At 39.4% G+C, this 16,613-nt stretch overlaps 1 protein-coding gene across 6 annotated transcripts in view; it reads left to right on the top strand.

Annotated features, from left to right (window-relative positions):
* Positions 1 to 16,381, top strand: part of ERICH5 (glutamate rich 5) — a 50,539-nt gene extending 34,158 nt beyond the window's left edge. For 5 of the 6 annotated variants that reach the window (XM_066265992.1, XM_066265989.1, XM_066265990.1 and 2 more), the window contains one exon: positions 2,404 to 3,905. In XM_066265992.1, coding sequence (XP_066122089.1) covers positions 2,404 to 2,510 — 107 coding nt within the window. In that variant the 3' untranslated portion in view covers positions 2,511 to 3,905. Of the gene's footprint in view, positions 1 to 2,403; positions 3,906 to 15,759 lie in introns of those variants that run through there. The other variant, XM_066265988.1, reaches the window with a different exon arrangement.
* The last annotated feature ends 232 nt before the right edge of the window (positions 16,382 to 16,613 follow it).

Here is a 16,613-nt window from a genome sequence, read left to right as displayed (position 1 = left end):
TTCCAAGTTCACTCTTCATCAGGTCCCATGTATGATGTGAGGATCCAAAGTAAAGATGACAGATGGTTTGTGGAGGAATTAACCTTCTAATGAAACAATATACAAATAATGGATCTGAGAGTATAATTTTCATCTTTGCCAGTCTTAGCCTTAAAAAATTACTGTTGCAGCCTGACCAGGCGGTGGCACAGTGGATAGAGCATTGAACTGAGACATAGAGGACCCAAGTTCGAAACCCTGAGGTTGCTGGCTTGAGCGTGGGCTTATCTGGCTTGAACATGGGATCATAGACAAGACCCCATGGTCGCTGGCTTAAGCCCAAGGTCGCTGACTTGAGCAACGGGTCACTAGCTCTGCTCCCCAGTCAAGGCACATATGAGAAAGCAATCAATGAACAACTAAGACTAAAAAGCTGCAACAAAGAATTGATGCTTCTCATCTCTCTCCCTTTTCTGTCTGTCCCTCTCTCTGTCTCTCTGTCTCTCTCTTTCTCTGTCTCTGTCACACACACACACACACACACAATTACTCAATTACTATTGCAGGCTGACAACTGTCGAGGGTGGGGACTGGGTGAGAAGGGTGGAGGGACTGAGCAAAAAATGGGGGGAAAAAGAGAAAAAACTCATGGACACAGACAAACTGTGTGGTGATTGCTGGAGGGAGGAGAAGTTGGGGATGTAGAGGAGGGTAGAGGGGGGATGAATGGTGGTGGAAGGAGACTTGACTTGGGGTGGTGACCACACAATACACTGTACAGATGATGTGCTGTATAATTGGGCACCTGAAGCCTGTATAATTCTGTTAACCAGTGTCACCCCAATAAATTCAATAAGGAAAAAAAATGATCAGTTTGCCCCTGTCTGCCTATGGATTGGGGCAAATGTATTGTCTTGGCATGTATTGTTTTTAAAATGTACTTTGCCAGAGTAAAACAAATGGTATTTATACTATTCTTTATTGGACTTATTAATAAGGTTTCTTCTGGGGCATGATTTACATTTTGGCAAATTTTAGCTTTACATTATAATTAAGTAAAGCACTTATTGATCTGTTTCTTCTTTCATTTATTAACTGCAGTTTTTGTGGGCTTAATCACATGCTAGGTGCCAGGGTGCAAAAGGAGTAAGAGATAGCTCCTATTCTTGAGGGGGTCACAGTCTAGTGGGAAGAAGGCAGAATTTATGAAAATTGCCCCAGTCTACTGAGGTAAGCACTCAATGAAATATGTAAAAGTACTCTGGGAATAACAGGGAGAAGCAAGGAAAGCGTATCTTTGATAGACTAGGGTTGGCAAACTCAAGTCTCTAGGGCAGGGGTCGGAAACCTATGGCTCACGAGCCACATGTGACTCTTTTGATGGCTGCATCTGGCTTGCAGACAAATCTTTAATAAAAAAATAATAACGTTAAAAATATAAAACATTCTAGCCTGACCAGGCGGTGGCACAGTGGATAGAGCATTGGACTGAGATGCTGAGGACCCAGGTTCGAGACCCCAAGGTCGCCAGCTTGAGCGTGGGTTCATATGGTTTGAGCAAAAGCTCACCAGCTTGGACCCAAGGTCGCTGGCTCCAGCAAGGGGTTACTCGGTCTGCTGAAGGCCCGTGGTCAAGGCACATATGAGAAAGCAATCAATGAACAACTAAGGTGTCGCAATGCGCAACGAAAAACTAATGGTTGATGCTTCTCATCTCTCCGTTCCTGTCTGTCTGTCCCTGTCTATCCCTCTCTCTGACTCTCTCTCTGACTCTGTAAAAAATAAATAAATAAATAAATAAATAAATATATATATATATATAGAAACATTCTCATGTATTACAATCCATTCATTTCTTACCGCCCATGTTAATGGTTGCGGGTGGCTGGAGCCAATCACAGCTGTCCTCCAGGACAACACCCAATTTTTATTGGATAATGCGTAATGTATACGGGTCGTTGTATGGCTCTCACAGATTTACATTTTAAAATATGTGGCGTTCATGGCTCTCTCAGCCAAAAAGTTTCCCTACCCCTGCTCTAGGGCCTAGCATAATGACTGCGAGTGAAGTGAGGGGCGCATGGAATGTCATGCGGAGCCAAGGGGCACTCAGTGAACAGGAATATGGTCCTACCAAAAGATGCAGGTACTACTTGACTCCACCCATAAGCATGGGGGCCACTGTTGTGCAAACTGACTTCTTAGGGAGACAGATTTGCATTGGGGCCTCCAGATTCAGAAGCATTGGCACTGGAATTCAGGGATCTGAGAGAACCAGGGTGATCACCTTTCTTGAAACCACCAGAAAAGCTCATTGTTTAGACCTAAAGATTAAGAGCTGTCTCCACTGGAAAACCAGCTGGGGTACTTTATTACTAATGCTGAATAAGCATCTCTTAATATCTCTTTTGGTTACTTTTCCAGGTGAGACAGGAGAAAAGGTTGAAACAGAGACGGAGAAAGTAAGTGAAGGAGCTGAAACAAAAGAAGAAGAAACAGGAGAGGCTGTGGATCTTTCAGCAGCCACTTAGATAGGTACGGTGATGAAGGGCGAAACAACACGGTGTGTTAAGAGTAGAGACAGAAAAATGTGGTGAGACTTGTGGTTACATTTTCTTTCAAGATCTATGTGTTTTATAAAAAGAGTATGGTTATCATGTTCTTGATTATGTTCTTCCATAAAACTGCTAAGTTGCAAAGTTTTCTTAGCTACTTAGAATATACATTTAAAATGACAGTAGCCAGAGCCAATAACAACTAGGGTTTATGATAATTTAAGTACAATATTTGAGGGTGCTTTCTTCATTGTGGCAATGGGTCCATTCAGTATAGAAAATGAGACCCTAAAATGAAAATATAAACCTTTAGGTATAGGTGGCTGGAGGAGGGAGTTAGCAAATTTTAGGGAGCTCAGGATAATAAAGTCACAGTTATAATTATTTTACTATGGAATAAGAATGAACAATAAAATGCTGCAAACTATACCTAGGGTGTCTTTCTTAGCACTGAATTTACACTGGTAGAAACCATAGAAAGTATGTCATCTAATTACCTTAAGTCTATCTAATTCTGTAGAGCCTTATTATTCAAACTCCGGTGCTGTTGTAAGATTAGGTGTTTTCACAATGAAAGGCTACACATTTTCCATGTGCCACTTTAAATCAGCTATTGATTTTACACTGATGTGAGGTGTTTTCATTGGTGACCCTTTTGACTGACATTAAAGGTATTTTGAACTAATTAACTTTTAAATGTATTTCAAAGGCAACAAACAGTAAAAATTAAAACCTAGGTTTGTTGTCCCTGTGGAGTTAGTCCTTCGGCCTAATTTTTTTAGATTACTTTGATTTAATATTAGGCTTTAGAGGTGCAAAGGAGCTAAGAATTCGAGATTTAAAAACTATTTATAATGTTTTATTAATGTTAAATGATGCACCATAATAGAAAAGCACTTTTCAAGAATTTTTCCAAAGTTGCCAAGGGATTTTGGTAAATGATTATATTATATGTAAATCACAATCTTGCCCATCATTAAGTGCCTTATTTTTTAATATCGAGATAGAATTATATTCTGGAAAATTTTGGTTTCTTTGTCTTATTTGTAAATATATATTTTTAAGATAATTGCTCAGATGAATTAACTAGACTCTTACTTTAGCTTTTACATTAAAATTACTAAGATGACTTGTAATTAATTTTAAGAATATAGGATATAGTCAGAATTGTCCTCTTTATTCATTTTAATATCAGTTTATGTTTCCGACTTTAAAGAGTTGAGGTAGCCAACAAGAGAAATTACTTGAGCAGGTGAAGTCGTTCTTTCTGCTAAAGAAAGAAACTGGATTGTGATTTCATTGAGAGTGAAGACTGTTTAATGTATCTTTGTAGTCAGGCATTAGTTTCTCTACTTTAATAGGCCATAATAGATGCTTTTTTTTTTTTTTTAAGTTTTTTTTAAATTTTATTTATTCATTTTTAGAGAGGAGAGAGAGGGGGAGAGAGAGAAACATAGAGAGAGAAGGGGAGAGGAGCTGGAAGCATCAACTCCCATATGTGCCTTGACCAGGCAAGCCCAGGGTTTTGAACCAGCAACCTCAGCATTTCCAGGTCGACGCTTTATCCACTGTGCCACCACAGGTCAGGCTAGATGCTTGATAAATATTTGTTGGCTCGGGCCCTGGCCGGTTGGCTCAGTGGTAGAGCGTCGGCCTAGCGTGCGGAGGACCCGGGTTCGATTCCCGGCCAGGGCACATAGGAGAAGCGCCCATTTGCTTCTCCACCCCTCCGCCGCGCTTTCCTCTCTGTCTCTCTCTTCCCCTCCCGCAGCCAAGGCTCCATTGGAGCAAAGATGGCCCGGGCGCTGGGGATGGCTCTGTGGCCTCTGCCTCAGGCGCTAGAGTGGCTCTGGTCGCAACATGGCGACGCCCAGGATGGGCAGAGCATCGCCCCTGGTGGGCGTGCCGGGTGGATCCCGGTCGGGCGCATGCGGGAGTCTGACTGTCTCTCCCTGTTTCCAGCTTCAGAAAAATGAAAAAAAAAAAAAATTTGTTGGCTCAATAAATGAATAATAAATACCAAGGATTCTCATTTACATTAATTCATTTTAAAAGAATATATTAAAATATGCAAATATGCATTTGTGTAATGCTAACATTTTCCTGCTGAGGCTGCACAAGCTCAGTACAAGCTATGTATTTGGTGTAGCTGTAAGTAGAGCAGTATTTTTCAGTTAGAAAGTTATAGAAATCAGAACTGATAAAATATCTTTCAAGCTACATGTTGTAGTAATCCAAAGGTGTTTTTCCTGACCAAAAAGTATTTTAATATAAATATCTAATAAGTAGAAAATGTCAGAGCTTAGTGTAAAATATGAATGATCACCTTAAAAAGTGGAATTATACTTTTATCAAGTACTGGAATAATAGGATTTATTTACCTAATAGGCATAAAGGTCTATTCTCCGTTGTGTGGGGTTTTTTCTAATATCTACCATATGTTAAAGATCTATTCAGAATTTGTCACTGAAAGAACCCTTTTTCAAAAACATTAATACATAATTGTAATATAAGTTTCCAAATTTTTTATTAATCCCATTATTTTCCATTAATAACTAAAATCACTGTCAGAAAAATTTGGAAAATTTGTCTAAAATTATGATACTTTTTATACTTTTGTCTTTGGCCTTTAACGTGGTTACTAACACCTTTTTAGAAACTGTTCTTATTCTTTTAGCTAATATTATTTTTATTCAAAACTTATAAAGAAAATTAGCCTGGCCCTGGCTGGATAGCTCAGTTGGTTAGAGCATCGTCCTGAAGTCCAAAGGTTGTCAGTTTGATCCCCAGTTAGGGCACATACAAGAATAGATTAATGTGCCTGTCTCTTTCTCTCTCTCTCTAAAATCAATAAAATAAACATTTAAGAAAAGAAAAGAAAAAAGAAAATTAGCTTGACCTGTGGTAGTACAGAGGATAAAGCACTGACTTAGAATACTGAGGTCGCCGGTTCGAAACCTCAGGCTTGCCTGGTTAAGGCCCATAAGAGAAGCAACTATGAGTTGATGCTTCTTGCTCCTCCTCCACTTTCTCTCTCCTCTTTCTAAACAGAAAAAAAACTTATAAAGAAAATTAAAAATTTTTATATTTGAATTTTCCAAAATTGAAATATTTCATTTAAATAATGTTAATTAATTTTTAAAAACAAAATTAAAGTAATAAATGTCTATACTAAAACTCAAATAATACAGAAAGGTATAAAATGGCCAGTGAACTTCTCCCTCCCATATCCCTAGTCCTTCTACAAAAAAGATAATAAAGTTTCTCGTGTTTACTTCCACAAGAAGGTGATGTCTATGCCAGGCAATATGTATATGCTAAAATATAAGTGTATATTTATGCTACCACATTTAAAACACAAATGAAAATTTACATAGACCTTATATTGTGAAAAGTGCATGTAAAACCAATAATCTGTCCTTTCCTATGTTAGATTGTTTTCCTTTTGCCTAAGACGGATAGACTTAGCATCGCATAGTGCATTCTGATCCTAAGTCCCCACACTCTGAGAAGAGATTATCAGCTTTTCTCCCAGATTCAAAATGTACAAATTGGACAGAAGACATGAGCTATTTGTAATAAATTAACTGAAAAACTTTGATTTTTTTTCTTTCTTTTTTTGGGGAGGAGGGAGAGACAGAAACAGAGATAGGGAAGGGAAAGAGATGAAAAGCATCAATTCATAGTTGCGGCACTTTAGTTTTTCATTGATTGCTTCTTTTTTTTTTAAAGAAATATTTTAATATTAGTATTTGGTATGCATTTGTTCTTTCAACAACTATTTAGTAGCAATATAGGTATATTAAAAATAGTAGTTGAAAAGAAAAAGAAATAAAAATAGTAGTTCAAACTAAGAAAATAGGTAGTGATTTGGTAATAAGACATTATGTCAGTCTTTGCGTATATATTGTACTTAGCTCTAGGTAAACAATAGTGATTCTTTTTTTCTTTTTCCTTCTTTTTTTATTTATTCACTTTTAGAGAGGAGAGAGAGAGAAGGACAGAAAGAAGGTGGGGGGAGTAGGAAGCATCAACGATTGTTTCTTATACATGCCTTGATGGAGGCGGGGCTCCAACTGAACCAGAGACCCCTTGCTCAATCCAGTGCCCTTGGGCTTCAAGCTAGAGACCTTTCAGCTCAAACCAGTGACCATGAGGTCATGTCTATAATCCCACACTTAATCCTGAGACCCCTTACTCAAGCTGGATGAGCCCGCACTCAAGCCTATGACCTTGGGGTTTGGAACCTGGGACCTTGGCATCCCAGGTTGATGCTCTGTCCACTGTGCCACCACCTGGTAAGGCAGGGCTTGATTTTCTAATTCTGGGTGCAGTGTAGCCACTTTGTAGCCCAGTTTATCTTATATTAATTTTTTTTTTTTTAGTGAGAGGAGGGGCATTAGAGAGACTCCCATATGCGCCCCAACTGGGATTTACCTGGCAAGCCCACTAGGGGGTGATGCTCTGCCCACCTGGGACCATGCTCGTTGCTCTGCAACCCAGCCGCTGTTTTTTAGTGCCTGAAGCAGAGCTCAGCGCTCAAGTCCAACTCGCTGGAACCAGTTGAGCCATGGTTGAGGGAGGGGAAGACAGAGAAAGAAAGAGAGAAGGGAGGGGGGAGGTGGCGAGGATGAGAAGCAAATGGGCCCTGACCAGGAATAGAATCCAGGACATTCACACGCCAGACAACACTGTACCACTGAGCCAACCAGCCAGGGCTTAAAATAATTTCAAAGCTCTGGTGGGGTAGCTCAGATGGTTAGAATATAATCCCAATAAGCCAGGGTTACAGGTTAAATCCCTGGTCAGGGTACATATAAGAATCAACCAATGAATGCATGGATCAGTGGAACAATAAGTTGATGTCTCTCTCTCTCCCTCCCTTCCTCTCTCTTTCTAAAAGTAATAAATAGAAAAAATATTTAAGTGAGAAATGAAAAAGATAGTTTCAGTATTTTCTATTCCTAACTGGAAGGAAATAGGAAACAAATGATTTGCCAGCGAGCATTCCCATTAGGAGAGAACATTTGCATTTACCAGCAGAGGGTGCAGTTGCCAATGCAGGAATTCCCCAGTCCAGACTCCAAAACTCTTGGCCAGAAGTGCTTTGTATCTAGCCTCCCAGGGGACCCACAGAATAGGAGCATGTGGTCAACTTGTGACCTTATTGCTTTCCTCATTTAGACTTTCTTTCCCCATTTATTTAGATTTTGGAGTAAGAGCTCCTAGAATAGTTAATAGCCTCTGAGCAGTCAAAACACCTACATCACTTTTAGCAAACACGTTATTCCTCACTTGGCCTTGGATAAAGGAAAATGTTATTTCCACATTTAACTAATCAAAGAGTTTGGATGGTCATGGTCAAATAACCCTCATAGAATTTACATTGCTCATTTGGAAAACACAATAGCTTGTTAGAGCATCTGATATTACAAGCATCTCAGTTTTATAAAGGTAATTTGGTGACCTGATTAATTCCGAATTGTTTGACAGATGCCACCCTAAAGCCGTTCATGTGGTCCACACACATCTGTGAGGTGAAAAGAGAACGCTCCTCTTCTTTCTTTCTTTCCCCACACCAAACAGTGAGGCATGGCTGCGTCTGAAAAGTGGAAAGCATTTACGTAGAGGATATCATTTAACCTAAAACTTTGTCAGCTCCTCTCCTCCCCAGAGTTTATAAAGTTTAATAGGCATTTGGTTATAATCTCAAAGTTTTAATTGCAGCTGCCAGGTGAGGAATTTCTCTCGTCAGTTTCTTTTACTATCAACAGAAGTCAGGGAATCCCTGGCATTACTAAATCACATACAGTAAAATTGGAGGCCGTTAGCTTTATCTCAGAAATACTACTCAGCTAATTTCTTGGACAATATTTGAGATATCACAAGCTAAAAATAATATTATTTCTGTGCCGAATGAAAGAAATCTCCAGACATCAGTCCCGGCTTCAATAACTTTTGAAGGTGGGAGAAGGGCCAGTCCATATTTTATTACCCTAATTTATTACCCTTTCTGTTTAATAATGTGCTACTGACCAGAGTGAACATGCTGCACTATCAACCGTCGGGGACTGAGGTCTGCAGGGCTCAACAGTTTTCTAGAAAAAGCGTTCTGCAAAACCACATAGGGATACTAATTTTGGTTTGACATCTGCCTCATTTTTTTTCCTTGTAGAATATAGATAGTTCTCAAAATTTCCTTAATAAAATAAAAGTAACTGTAGCAAAACATCGTTCATGTTATCTAAATTTATGGAAAAAGGTTATGCATATTATATTGAATTGACTTATGTGACCCTCATTCCAAACACTTTAAGAAGTTACTCACTGACAAGAAAAGATGCTTTCTCCACCTGGAACACTGAGTTCGCCAGTTCAAAATCCAGGCTTGCCTGATTACGGCACATATGGGGAGTTGATGCTTTATGCTCCTCTCCACCTCTAAAAGTGAATAAATAAAATCTAAAAAAAAAATCATTAAAAGGAAAAAAGAAGAGAAGCTTTCCATGGCTCCATGGCAGTGGTGGCTTTGGGTTGGGAGGGAGTTTCAGCTCCAGTACGTAACTAGAAAATCATGAGGTCCAGCAGTGACTTTTCCAACCATCATCACTCATACAACTCAGTGTGAGGATGAACTAATAGTTTGTCAACTAGCAGTTACTTAGTGGATCAGTATGGATTTGCTTCAAGTTTTGTAGGTATCAGAATTTGTTTTAAAAGATTTATGAGCCTGACCTGTGGTGGCGCAGTGGATTTAGATGAGTACACATCAACCTAGATTGCTGAGGTCGCCAGTTCAGAACCCTGGGCTTGCCTGCTCAAGGCACATATGGGAGTTGATGCTTCCTGCTTCTCTTTCTCTTTTTTCTAAAATAAAAATAAAAGATTTTTTTAAAAAAAGGTTTTTGATTAAAGTAACATTACTTTTGTCTAAGTACCTGAGTGTGGCACAGTGATTATTTAGGTAATTTTATTATTAAAATAAGTTTTTCTTAGTATAAAATGAATATATGTTCATGGTACAAACTTCCAAAAAGATAAACCTTAAAAGATGAGCCTGACTAGGTGGTGGCGCAGTGGATAGAGCGTCGGAATGGGATGCGGAGGACCCAGGTTCGAGACCCCAAGGTCGCCAGTTTAAGCGCTGGCTCATCTGGTTTGAGCAAAGCTGACCAGCTTGGACCCAAGGTCGCTGGCTCCAGCAAGGGGTTACTCGGTCTGCTGAAGACCCATGGTCAAGGCACATATGAGAAAACAATCAATGAACAACTAAAGTGTCGCAACGAAAACTAATGATTGATACTTTTCATCTCTCTTCATTCCTGTCTGTCTGTCCCTCTCTCTGACTCTCTCTTGTCTCTGTAAAAAAAAAAAAAAAAAAAAAAAAAAGATGAAATCTATATATTACACATAATTCTGTCAGTCAAAAAACCTATTGACCCTGGCCGGTTGGCTCAGTGGTAGAGCGTCGGCCTGGCGTGCAGGAGTCCCGGGTTCGATTCCCAGCCAGGGTACACAGGAGAAGTGCCCATCTGCTTCTCCACCCCTCCCCCTCTCCTTCCTCTCTCTCTCTTCCCCTCCCGCAGCCGAGGCTCCATCGGAGCAAAGTTGGCCCAGGCACTGAGGATGGCTCTGTGGCCTCTGCCTCAGGCACTTGAATGGCTCTTATTGCGGCAGAGCAACACCCCAGATGGGCAGAGCATCGCCCCCTGGTGGGCATGCCAGGTGGATCCCAGTCGGGTGCATACGGGAGTCTGTCTGACTGCCTCCCCGTTTCCAACTTAAGAAAAATACAAAAAAAAAAAACCCCATAAACAAAATAACAAACCCTATTGATGTATATGAGAGGTTATTATTATTACTTAGTGTTGTTATCACAAGTTAGCCAAACCACAACTATTAACAGAACTTTAAGTCTGCTGAACTGCTGAGAGCAGCACTTCTGGATTTTTCTCATTGGCATTTATTGGCACGAACATGTTCAAGACTGTTCCAGTAAAACTTGCTATATTAGTAAATATTGACTAGTGCTACAGAGAGAGCAAGTATGCACAGGTATATTATCACTCAGTTCACCACAATATATGATAGATAATTTTTTGTTTCTTAGGAAAGAACACTTAAAACTATATATTTTATTTGGAATTATTTTTAATACTTTTTAATTGTTGACCAAATGTTAAAGAAAAGATTGTAAGCTCTTTAGAGGGCAGGCAAAAGTGCCTTAAAGGACCTTGTACAAATTTGGCACTCTGTAAATATTTGTTGATGACAAATGCTCTTTATTCTTATATAATCATGATAATTTCCTCAAGTACTGAATATAATTGGCTGGAGGGAAAAATATGGCCAAAATTTTTATAAAATTATTGTACTGCTGGCTCAATATTTACAAAATTGATTGAACAAATAGAAATAATAAAGTGTTTGAAAGCTTTTCTTGGTACATTTTTATCTGACTTTTATTATATAGAAGCATCTGAAATTACTTCTGACTCATTGTGTCCTTCAGAAAAAAAAGTTCTTTAAATTATACATTGTCAAAGGTAAGGAATATAACAACAGTGGGGAAATATGGGTGACTCTCGTTTGACATCTTGTGATCATTTAATGAAAGCACACTTCAAAGAGATTGCTATTTCTGCCAGTTGGAAAGGTTAACGTAAGTGTTCCTTTTCACATGTGACAAAATCGAGTCATTCTCCTTCAGTGTGGAAGGAAGACTCGAAATCCCAACCCAGCCACTAACAAGTCAACTAATTTTGTTGGGTACCAGCATTTGATTTGCGCTCTAAATTTAACTCTAAGGCTTTGAATTTGAAATCATGACCTATCCATGGCTATGCCCCTCAGGCCCAGCCTGGACTGTGGATCGAATTTCCTGGCTGCAGTGACTGATTTAGGAATGGGTCCCTAAACTGAGCTGGACCAATCACAGGCTTCGCTGAGACTCTCCTGCTGGAAATATCAGGAAATAATGTGGTTCTGCTGGGGCTAGTACCCTGTAGTCTGTGTCTGAGTCTGCAGCACCTCCATCGAAGGGACAGGAGGTGCCATGAGGCTTCTGGAGCATGCACGCCTGATGCCATGTACTCTGGACTTCTCTGTTTCATGAGCCTATGAATTTCTCCCCCCCCCCCCCGCTTATACTAGTTTGAGTAGTGTTTAACATTTACAAATAAAAGTCTTTTTTTTATTTTTTATTTTTTTTTATTTTTATTTTTTTTCATTTTTCTGAAGCTGGAAACAGGGAGAGACAGTCAGACAGACTCCCGCATGCGCCCGACCAGGATCCACCCGGCACGCCCACCAGGGGCGATGCTCTGCCCACCAGGGGGCGATGCTCTGCCCATCCTGGGCGTCGCCATGTTGCGACCAGAGCCACTCTAGCGCCTGAGGCAGAGGCCACAGAGCCATCCTCAGCACCCGGGCCATCTTTGCTCCAATGGAGCCTTGGCTGCGGGAGGGGAAGGGAGAGACAGAGAGGAAAGCGCAGCGGAGGGGTGGAGAAGCAAATGAGCGCTTCTCCTGTGTGCCCTGGCCGGGAATCGAACCCGGGTCCTCCACACGCTAGGCCGACGCTCTACCGCTGAGCCAACCGGCCAGGGCCAAAAGTCTTAATAAAAATAGAAAGAGGTGTCATAGTGAGCTGGAGACAATATAAGAACAGAAATTAATGATAAAGAAAAGAAAGATAAAATAGGATCAGCCAAACAAAAAGTGGTTCTTTAAAAATTTTTTTTTCTTTTTCTTTTTTAATTTAGTGAGAGGAAAGGAGGCAGAGAGACAGACTCCCACATACACCCCAACTGGGATTGACCCAGCAAGCCCGCTAGGGTGTGATGTTCTGCCCATCTGGGGCATTGCTCTGTTGCTTAGTAACCGAGCTCTTCTTAGCACCTAAGGTGGAGGCCATGAAGCCATCCTCAGAGCCAGGGGCCAACTTGCTCCAATCAAGCCATGGCTGCAGGAGGTGAAAGAGAGAGAGAGAGAGAGAGAGAGAGAGAGAGAGAAGCAAGAGAGAGAGGGGTGGAGAAGCAGATGGGCACTTCTGTGTGCCCTGACTGGGAATCAAACCCGGGACATCCACATGCTGAGCTGACGCTCTACCGCTGAGCCACTTGGCCAGGGCCAATTTTTTTTTTAAGTGAGAGTTGAGGAGATAGTGAGACAGACTCCTGCATGCGCCCTGACTAGGTTCTATCTGTCAACCCTTGTCTTGGGCCTATGCTTGAATCAACCAAGCTATTTTTAGTGCTTGAGGCTGACGTGCTCAACCAACTGAGCTATCCTCAGTACCTGGGGCCAACACTCAAACTGATCCAGCCAGTGGCTATGAGAGAAGAGAGAGAGAAGGGAGTGAGGAAGGGGAAGAGAGGCAGAGATGGTTACTTCTCTTGCGTTCCCTGACCGGGGATCAAACCTGGGACATCCATACATCGAGCCGACTCTCTATTCTCTGAGCCAGCTGGCCAGGGCTAGTTCTTTAAAATTAATCAACTTCTGGACAAGACTAATTAAAAAAGAGAAAAAGGAGCCCCAATAAACCCCCTTAGATAAAAAGGGGCCCTTGAATATAGATAGATGAGATTAAAAAGATGCCTACAGATGTAAAAATTTAGATGAAGTACACAAAATCTACAACAATGTAAATGACCAAACTGATTGAAGAAGAAACTAGAAAATCTGAATGTTTCTTTTACCATGAAAGCAATTGTCAGTAGTTTAAAATTTTCCCCAAAGACAACATCAATCCCAGTTTTATAGGTAAAATCTATCAAACATTCAAGGATAGATATTTATGACAAATATTTTTTATTTTATTTTATTTTTTTACAGAGACAGAGAGTGAGTCAGAGAGAGGGATAGACAGGGACAGACAGGAACAGAGAGAGATGAGAAGCATCAATCATTAGTTTTTCATTGCATGTTGCAACACCTTTGTTGTTCATTGATTGCTTTCTCATATGTGCCTTGACCGCGGGCCTTCAGCAGACCAAGTAACCCCTTGCTGGAGCCAGCGACCTTGGGTTCAAGCTGGTGGGCTTTTCCTCAAACCAGATGAGCCTGCACTCAAGCTGGCGACCTCGGGGTCTCAAACCCGGGTCCTCTGCATCCCAGTCCGACGCTCTATCCACTGTGCCACTGCCTGGTCAGGATATGACAAATATTTTTATAGAAGAGAAAAGCCAGTCTCACAGATGAACATCTGAATTTGAGTGTATAAAACTTATATCTTACACATGTGTGTATGTATATGTGTAAGTGTATATATAAATATATATATTGACTAAGCTGAATTATTCTAGGAATAAGAGGTTGGCTCTATATTATAAAAAATTAATGAGCTGTATTTTATCATACTAGCAAATTAAAATAGCATATAAAATATGAAATCGTATGATGACTTCAGACACAAAAGATTCAGTTTAATTTAACCATTTTGAATTCCACGCCACCTCTATGAGGCCTCCCATTCTAACTTTGTTAAACTTGTAATTCCCAATACTCTCCAACTCCTCAGTGCTTTGTTTTTCCTGATAGCTGTTAACAATCTAACAGTTTTCCGTGTCTGTTTTTATAACCTTTTGAAAATTGTGTTAAAATACACATGACAAAATTTACCATTTTAATTATTTATTTCCATTTTAATTATTTTTTAAGTGTACTACTCAGTGGCATTCACTACATTCCCAGTGCTGTGTGGCCATCACCAGTATTTCCAAAACTCTTCCATCAGCCCTAACAGAAACACTGTACTGGTTAAGCAGTAGCTATGCCCCATTGCCTGCAAGTCCTGGTTACCTCGGATCTATTTTCTGTTACTATGAGTTTGCCTACTATATAATCCACTTGATTAGTTTATTGTCTGTTCACCAGAATTTAAGTTCCTTGAGGACAAGAATTTTGGGCTGTTTATTGCAGAATTCACAAACTCATGACAATATCTGATTTATTAAATATTTGTGGAAGGAAGGAAGAAAGGGAGGGAGTAAAAAAAAAAAGGAAGGAAGGACCTCTGGCAAAGTAGGACTGAAAGGAAACTTTCTTGATCTAATAAAAGCAAATATATAAAAAACCCATAGCAAACATCATTATACTCAATGATGAAATGTTAAACACATTCCCTTTAAAACAAAATCCAACGCTGCCTGACCTGTGTGGTGCAGTGGGTGGAATGTTGACCTGGGGTGCTGAGGTTGCTGGTCCAAAGCCCCGGACTTGTCCGGTCAAGGCACATATGACTCCTGCTCCTACCCCCTTTCTCTCTCTCTCTCTCCTATCTCTAAAATCAACAAATAAAATCTTTAAAGAAATAAATAAAACAAAACAGTGCAAATATTTCATTTTTGCTTTACTTTAGACACTTATAAACAATATTTAATGATTCAAACATAATGAAATTATAAACACAAAATTGTGGATATTGGTTTCCTCTGAGTTGGGAGGGAGGACAGATTGGAACATCACATCGGGTCTTTTACAATAAGAATGTTCTTCTGCAGTAAGAATGTGGTTTTGCTCAAATCATGTGGAAATGTGGGTGGCCAACATTCTTTTGTAACCACTCAGTATTTTTTTTAATGTTTTAAAAAACTTTAAACCACAATACTGAGTGAAAAAAAAAGCAATTCAGACATATATGTATTCAGTATAATCTTAATATAAAATTCAAAATCAGGCATAACTAAATGATCATTTGTATGCATAACTTCTGTGGCAAAGCTATAAAGAAAAGCAAGAATGGTTAGCACAGAATTTCGGACTGCAGTTATCTTTGGGGAAAGAGGATAATGTTGGGCTTCAAAAGGGTTGGTGGTGATTCTTAAACTGGATTTGCAGATGTCAATTTTATTAGTCTCTAAACACTCTATAAATTATAGCTTCTTTGATAACTATGAAATAGTTAATAATAAACCAGGTTTGATGGTTAACTTAATTTCAGGTGTTACCCAAGACAAATTTCATCACCTGTCAACATTTTTCTAAGCACATTTTGGTGGGGAAGTTGTTTGTCACTTATTGATTTTCCTGTCTTTGTATTTCCAGGAGATACCAGTTAACTATGAGCAACTTTTGTTTTTTCCCTGACAGAGACAGAGTCAGAGAGAGGGATAGAGAGGGACAAACAGACAAAAGGGAGAGAAATGAGAAACATCAATTTTTCATTGCAGCACTTTAGTTGTTTATTGATTGTTTTTTTTCTCATATGTGCCTTGACCAGGGAGCTACAGCAGACCGAGTAACCCAGCAGGCATAGCCAACATACAGCCCGCATAATGAGTTTATGCAGCCCGCGATTAAATTTTTAATATTCTCCGCTACTTTAAAATCTCAGCTACTCAGAAGTGGAAGCGTCTTTGATTATGGGTAATCGAGATATTTAAGAAGATAGTGATACGCAGAAAAGAATTCCGCATGTGACTAATCTAGGGTTAACTTCCAATAATTGGTCAAATGACTTCGCTATACTTATTTTTTTTTAAAATTCCATTATAAAGATTTACAACTTTTGTACTCGTCTGTACTTGATATGAACTGTTTGACGTTTAGTAGCGATGTGAAACCCAACATTCTTTTTGGTGGACTTTGCCAATGTGCACTCAAGGTCAAACAATTCGTTATTTTTGTGGTCAAGTGTGCTGAATCAAGTGGCATTGTAGCATAGACAATAGCTGAAGTTGATAACTGAAAACATGTCCAGGTTGTTTGTAAAACGAAATAATTCTTTTATTTGTGATATAACCTCTTCAAGTTCATTCTATTAATTAAATATTGTTTTGATTGGTTGCAATACAGTTTGGATATTTATATGGTATGTAATTATATTTTTATTAAAATATTGTATATTAAAATTTTTTTCACTCACATTTATTCATAAACAAATTACATAATAAAATTTTTTTACTTAAACGAATCGTTTTTGTATTTTTTTATAAATTTTTATTTATTTATTTATTTATTTATTTATGTATTTTTTACAGAGACAGAGAGTGAGTCAGAGAGAAGGATAGACAGGGACAGTCAGACAGGAACAGAGAGAGATGAGAAGCATCAATCATTAGTTTTTCATTGTGT

The sequence above is a fragment of the Saccopteryx bilineata genome, chromosome 3 (assembly GCF_036850765.1).
Source record: "Saccopteryx bilineata isolate mSacBil1 chromosome 3, mSacBil1_pri_phased_curated, whole genome shotgun sequence".
Taxonomy (NCBI): Eukaryota; Metazoa; Chordata; class Mammalia; order Chiroptera; family Emballonuridae; genus Saccopteryx; species Saccopteryx bilineata.
This window is presented reverse-complemented; position numbering and strand designations above follow the sequence as displayed.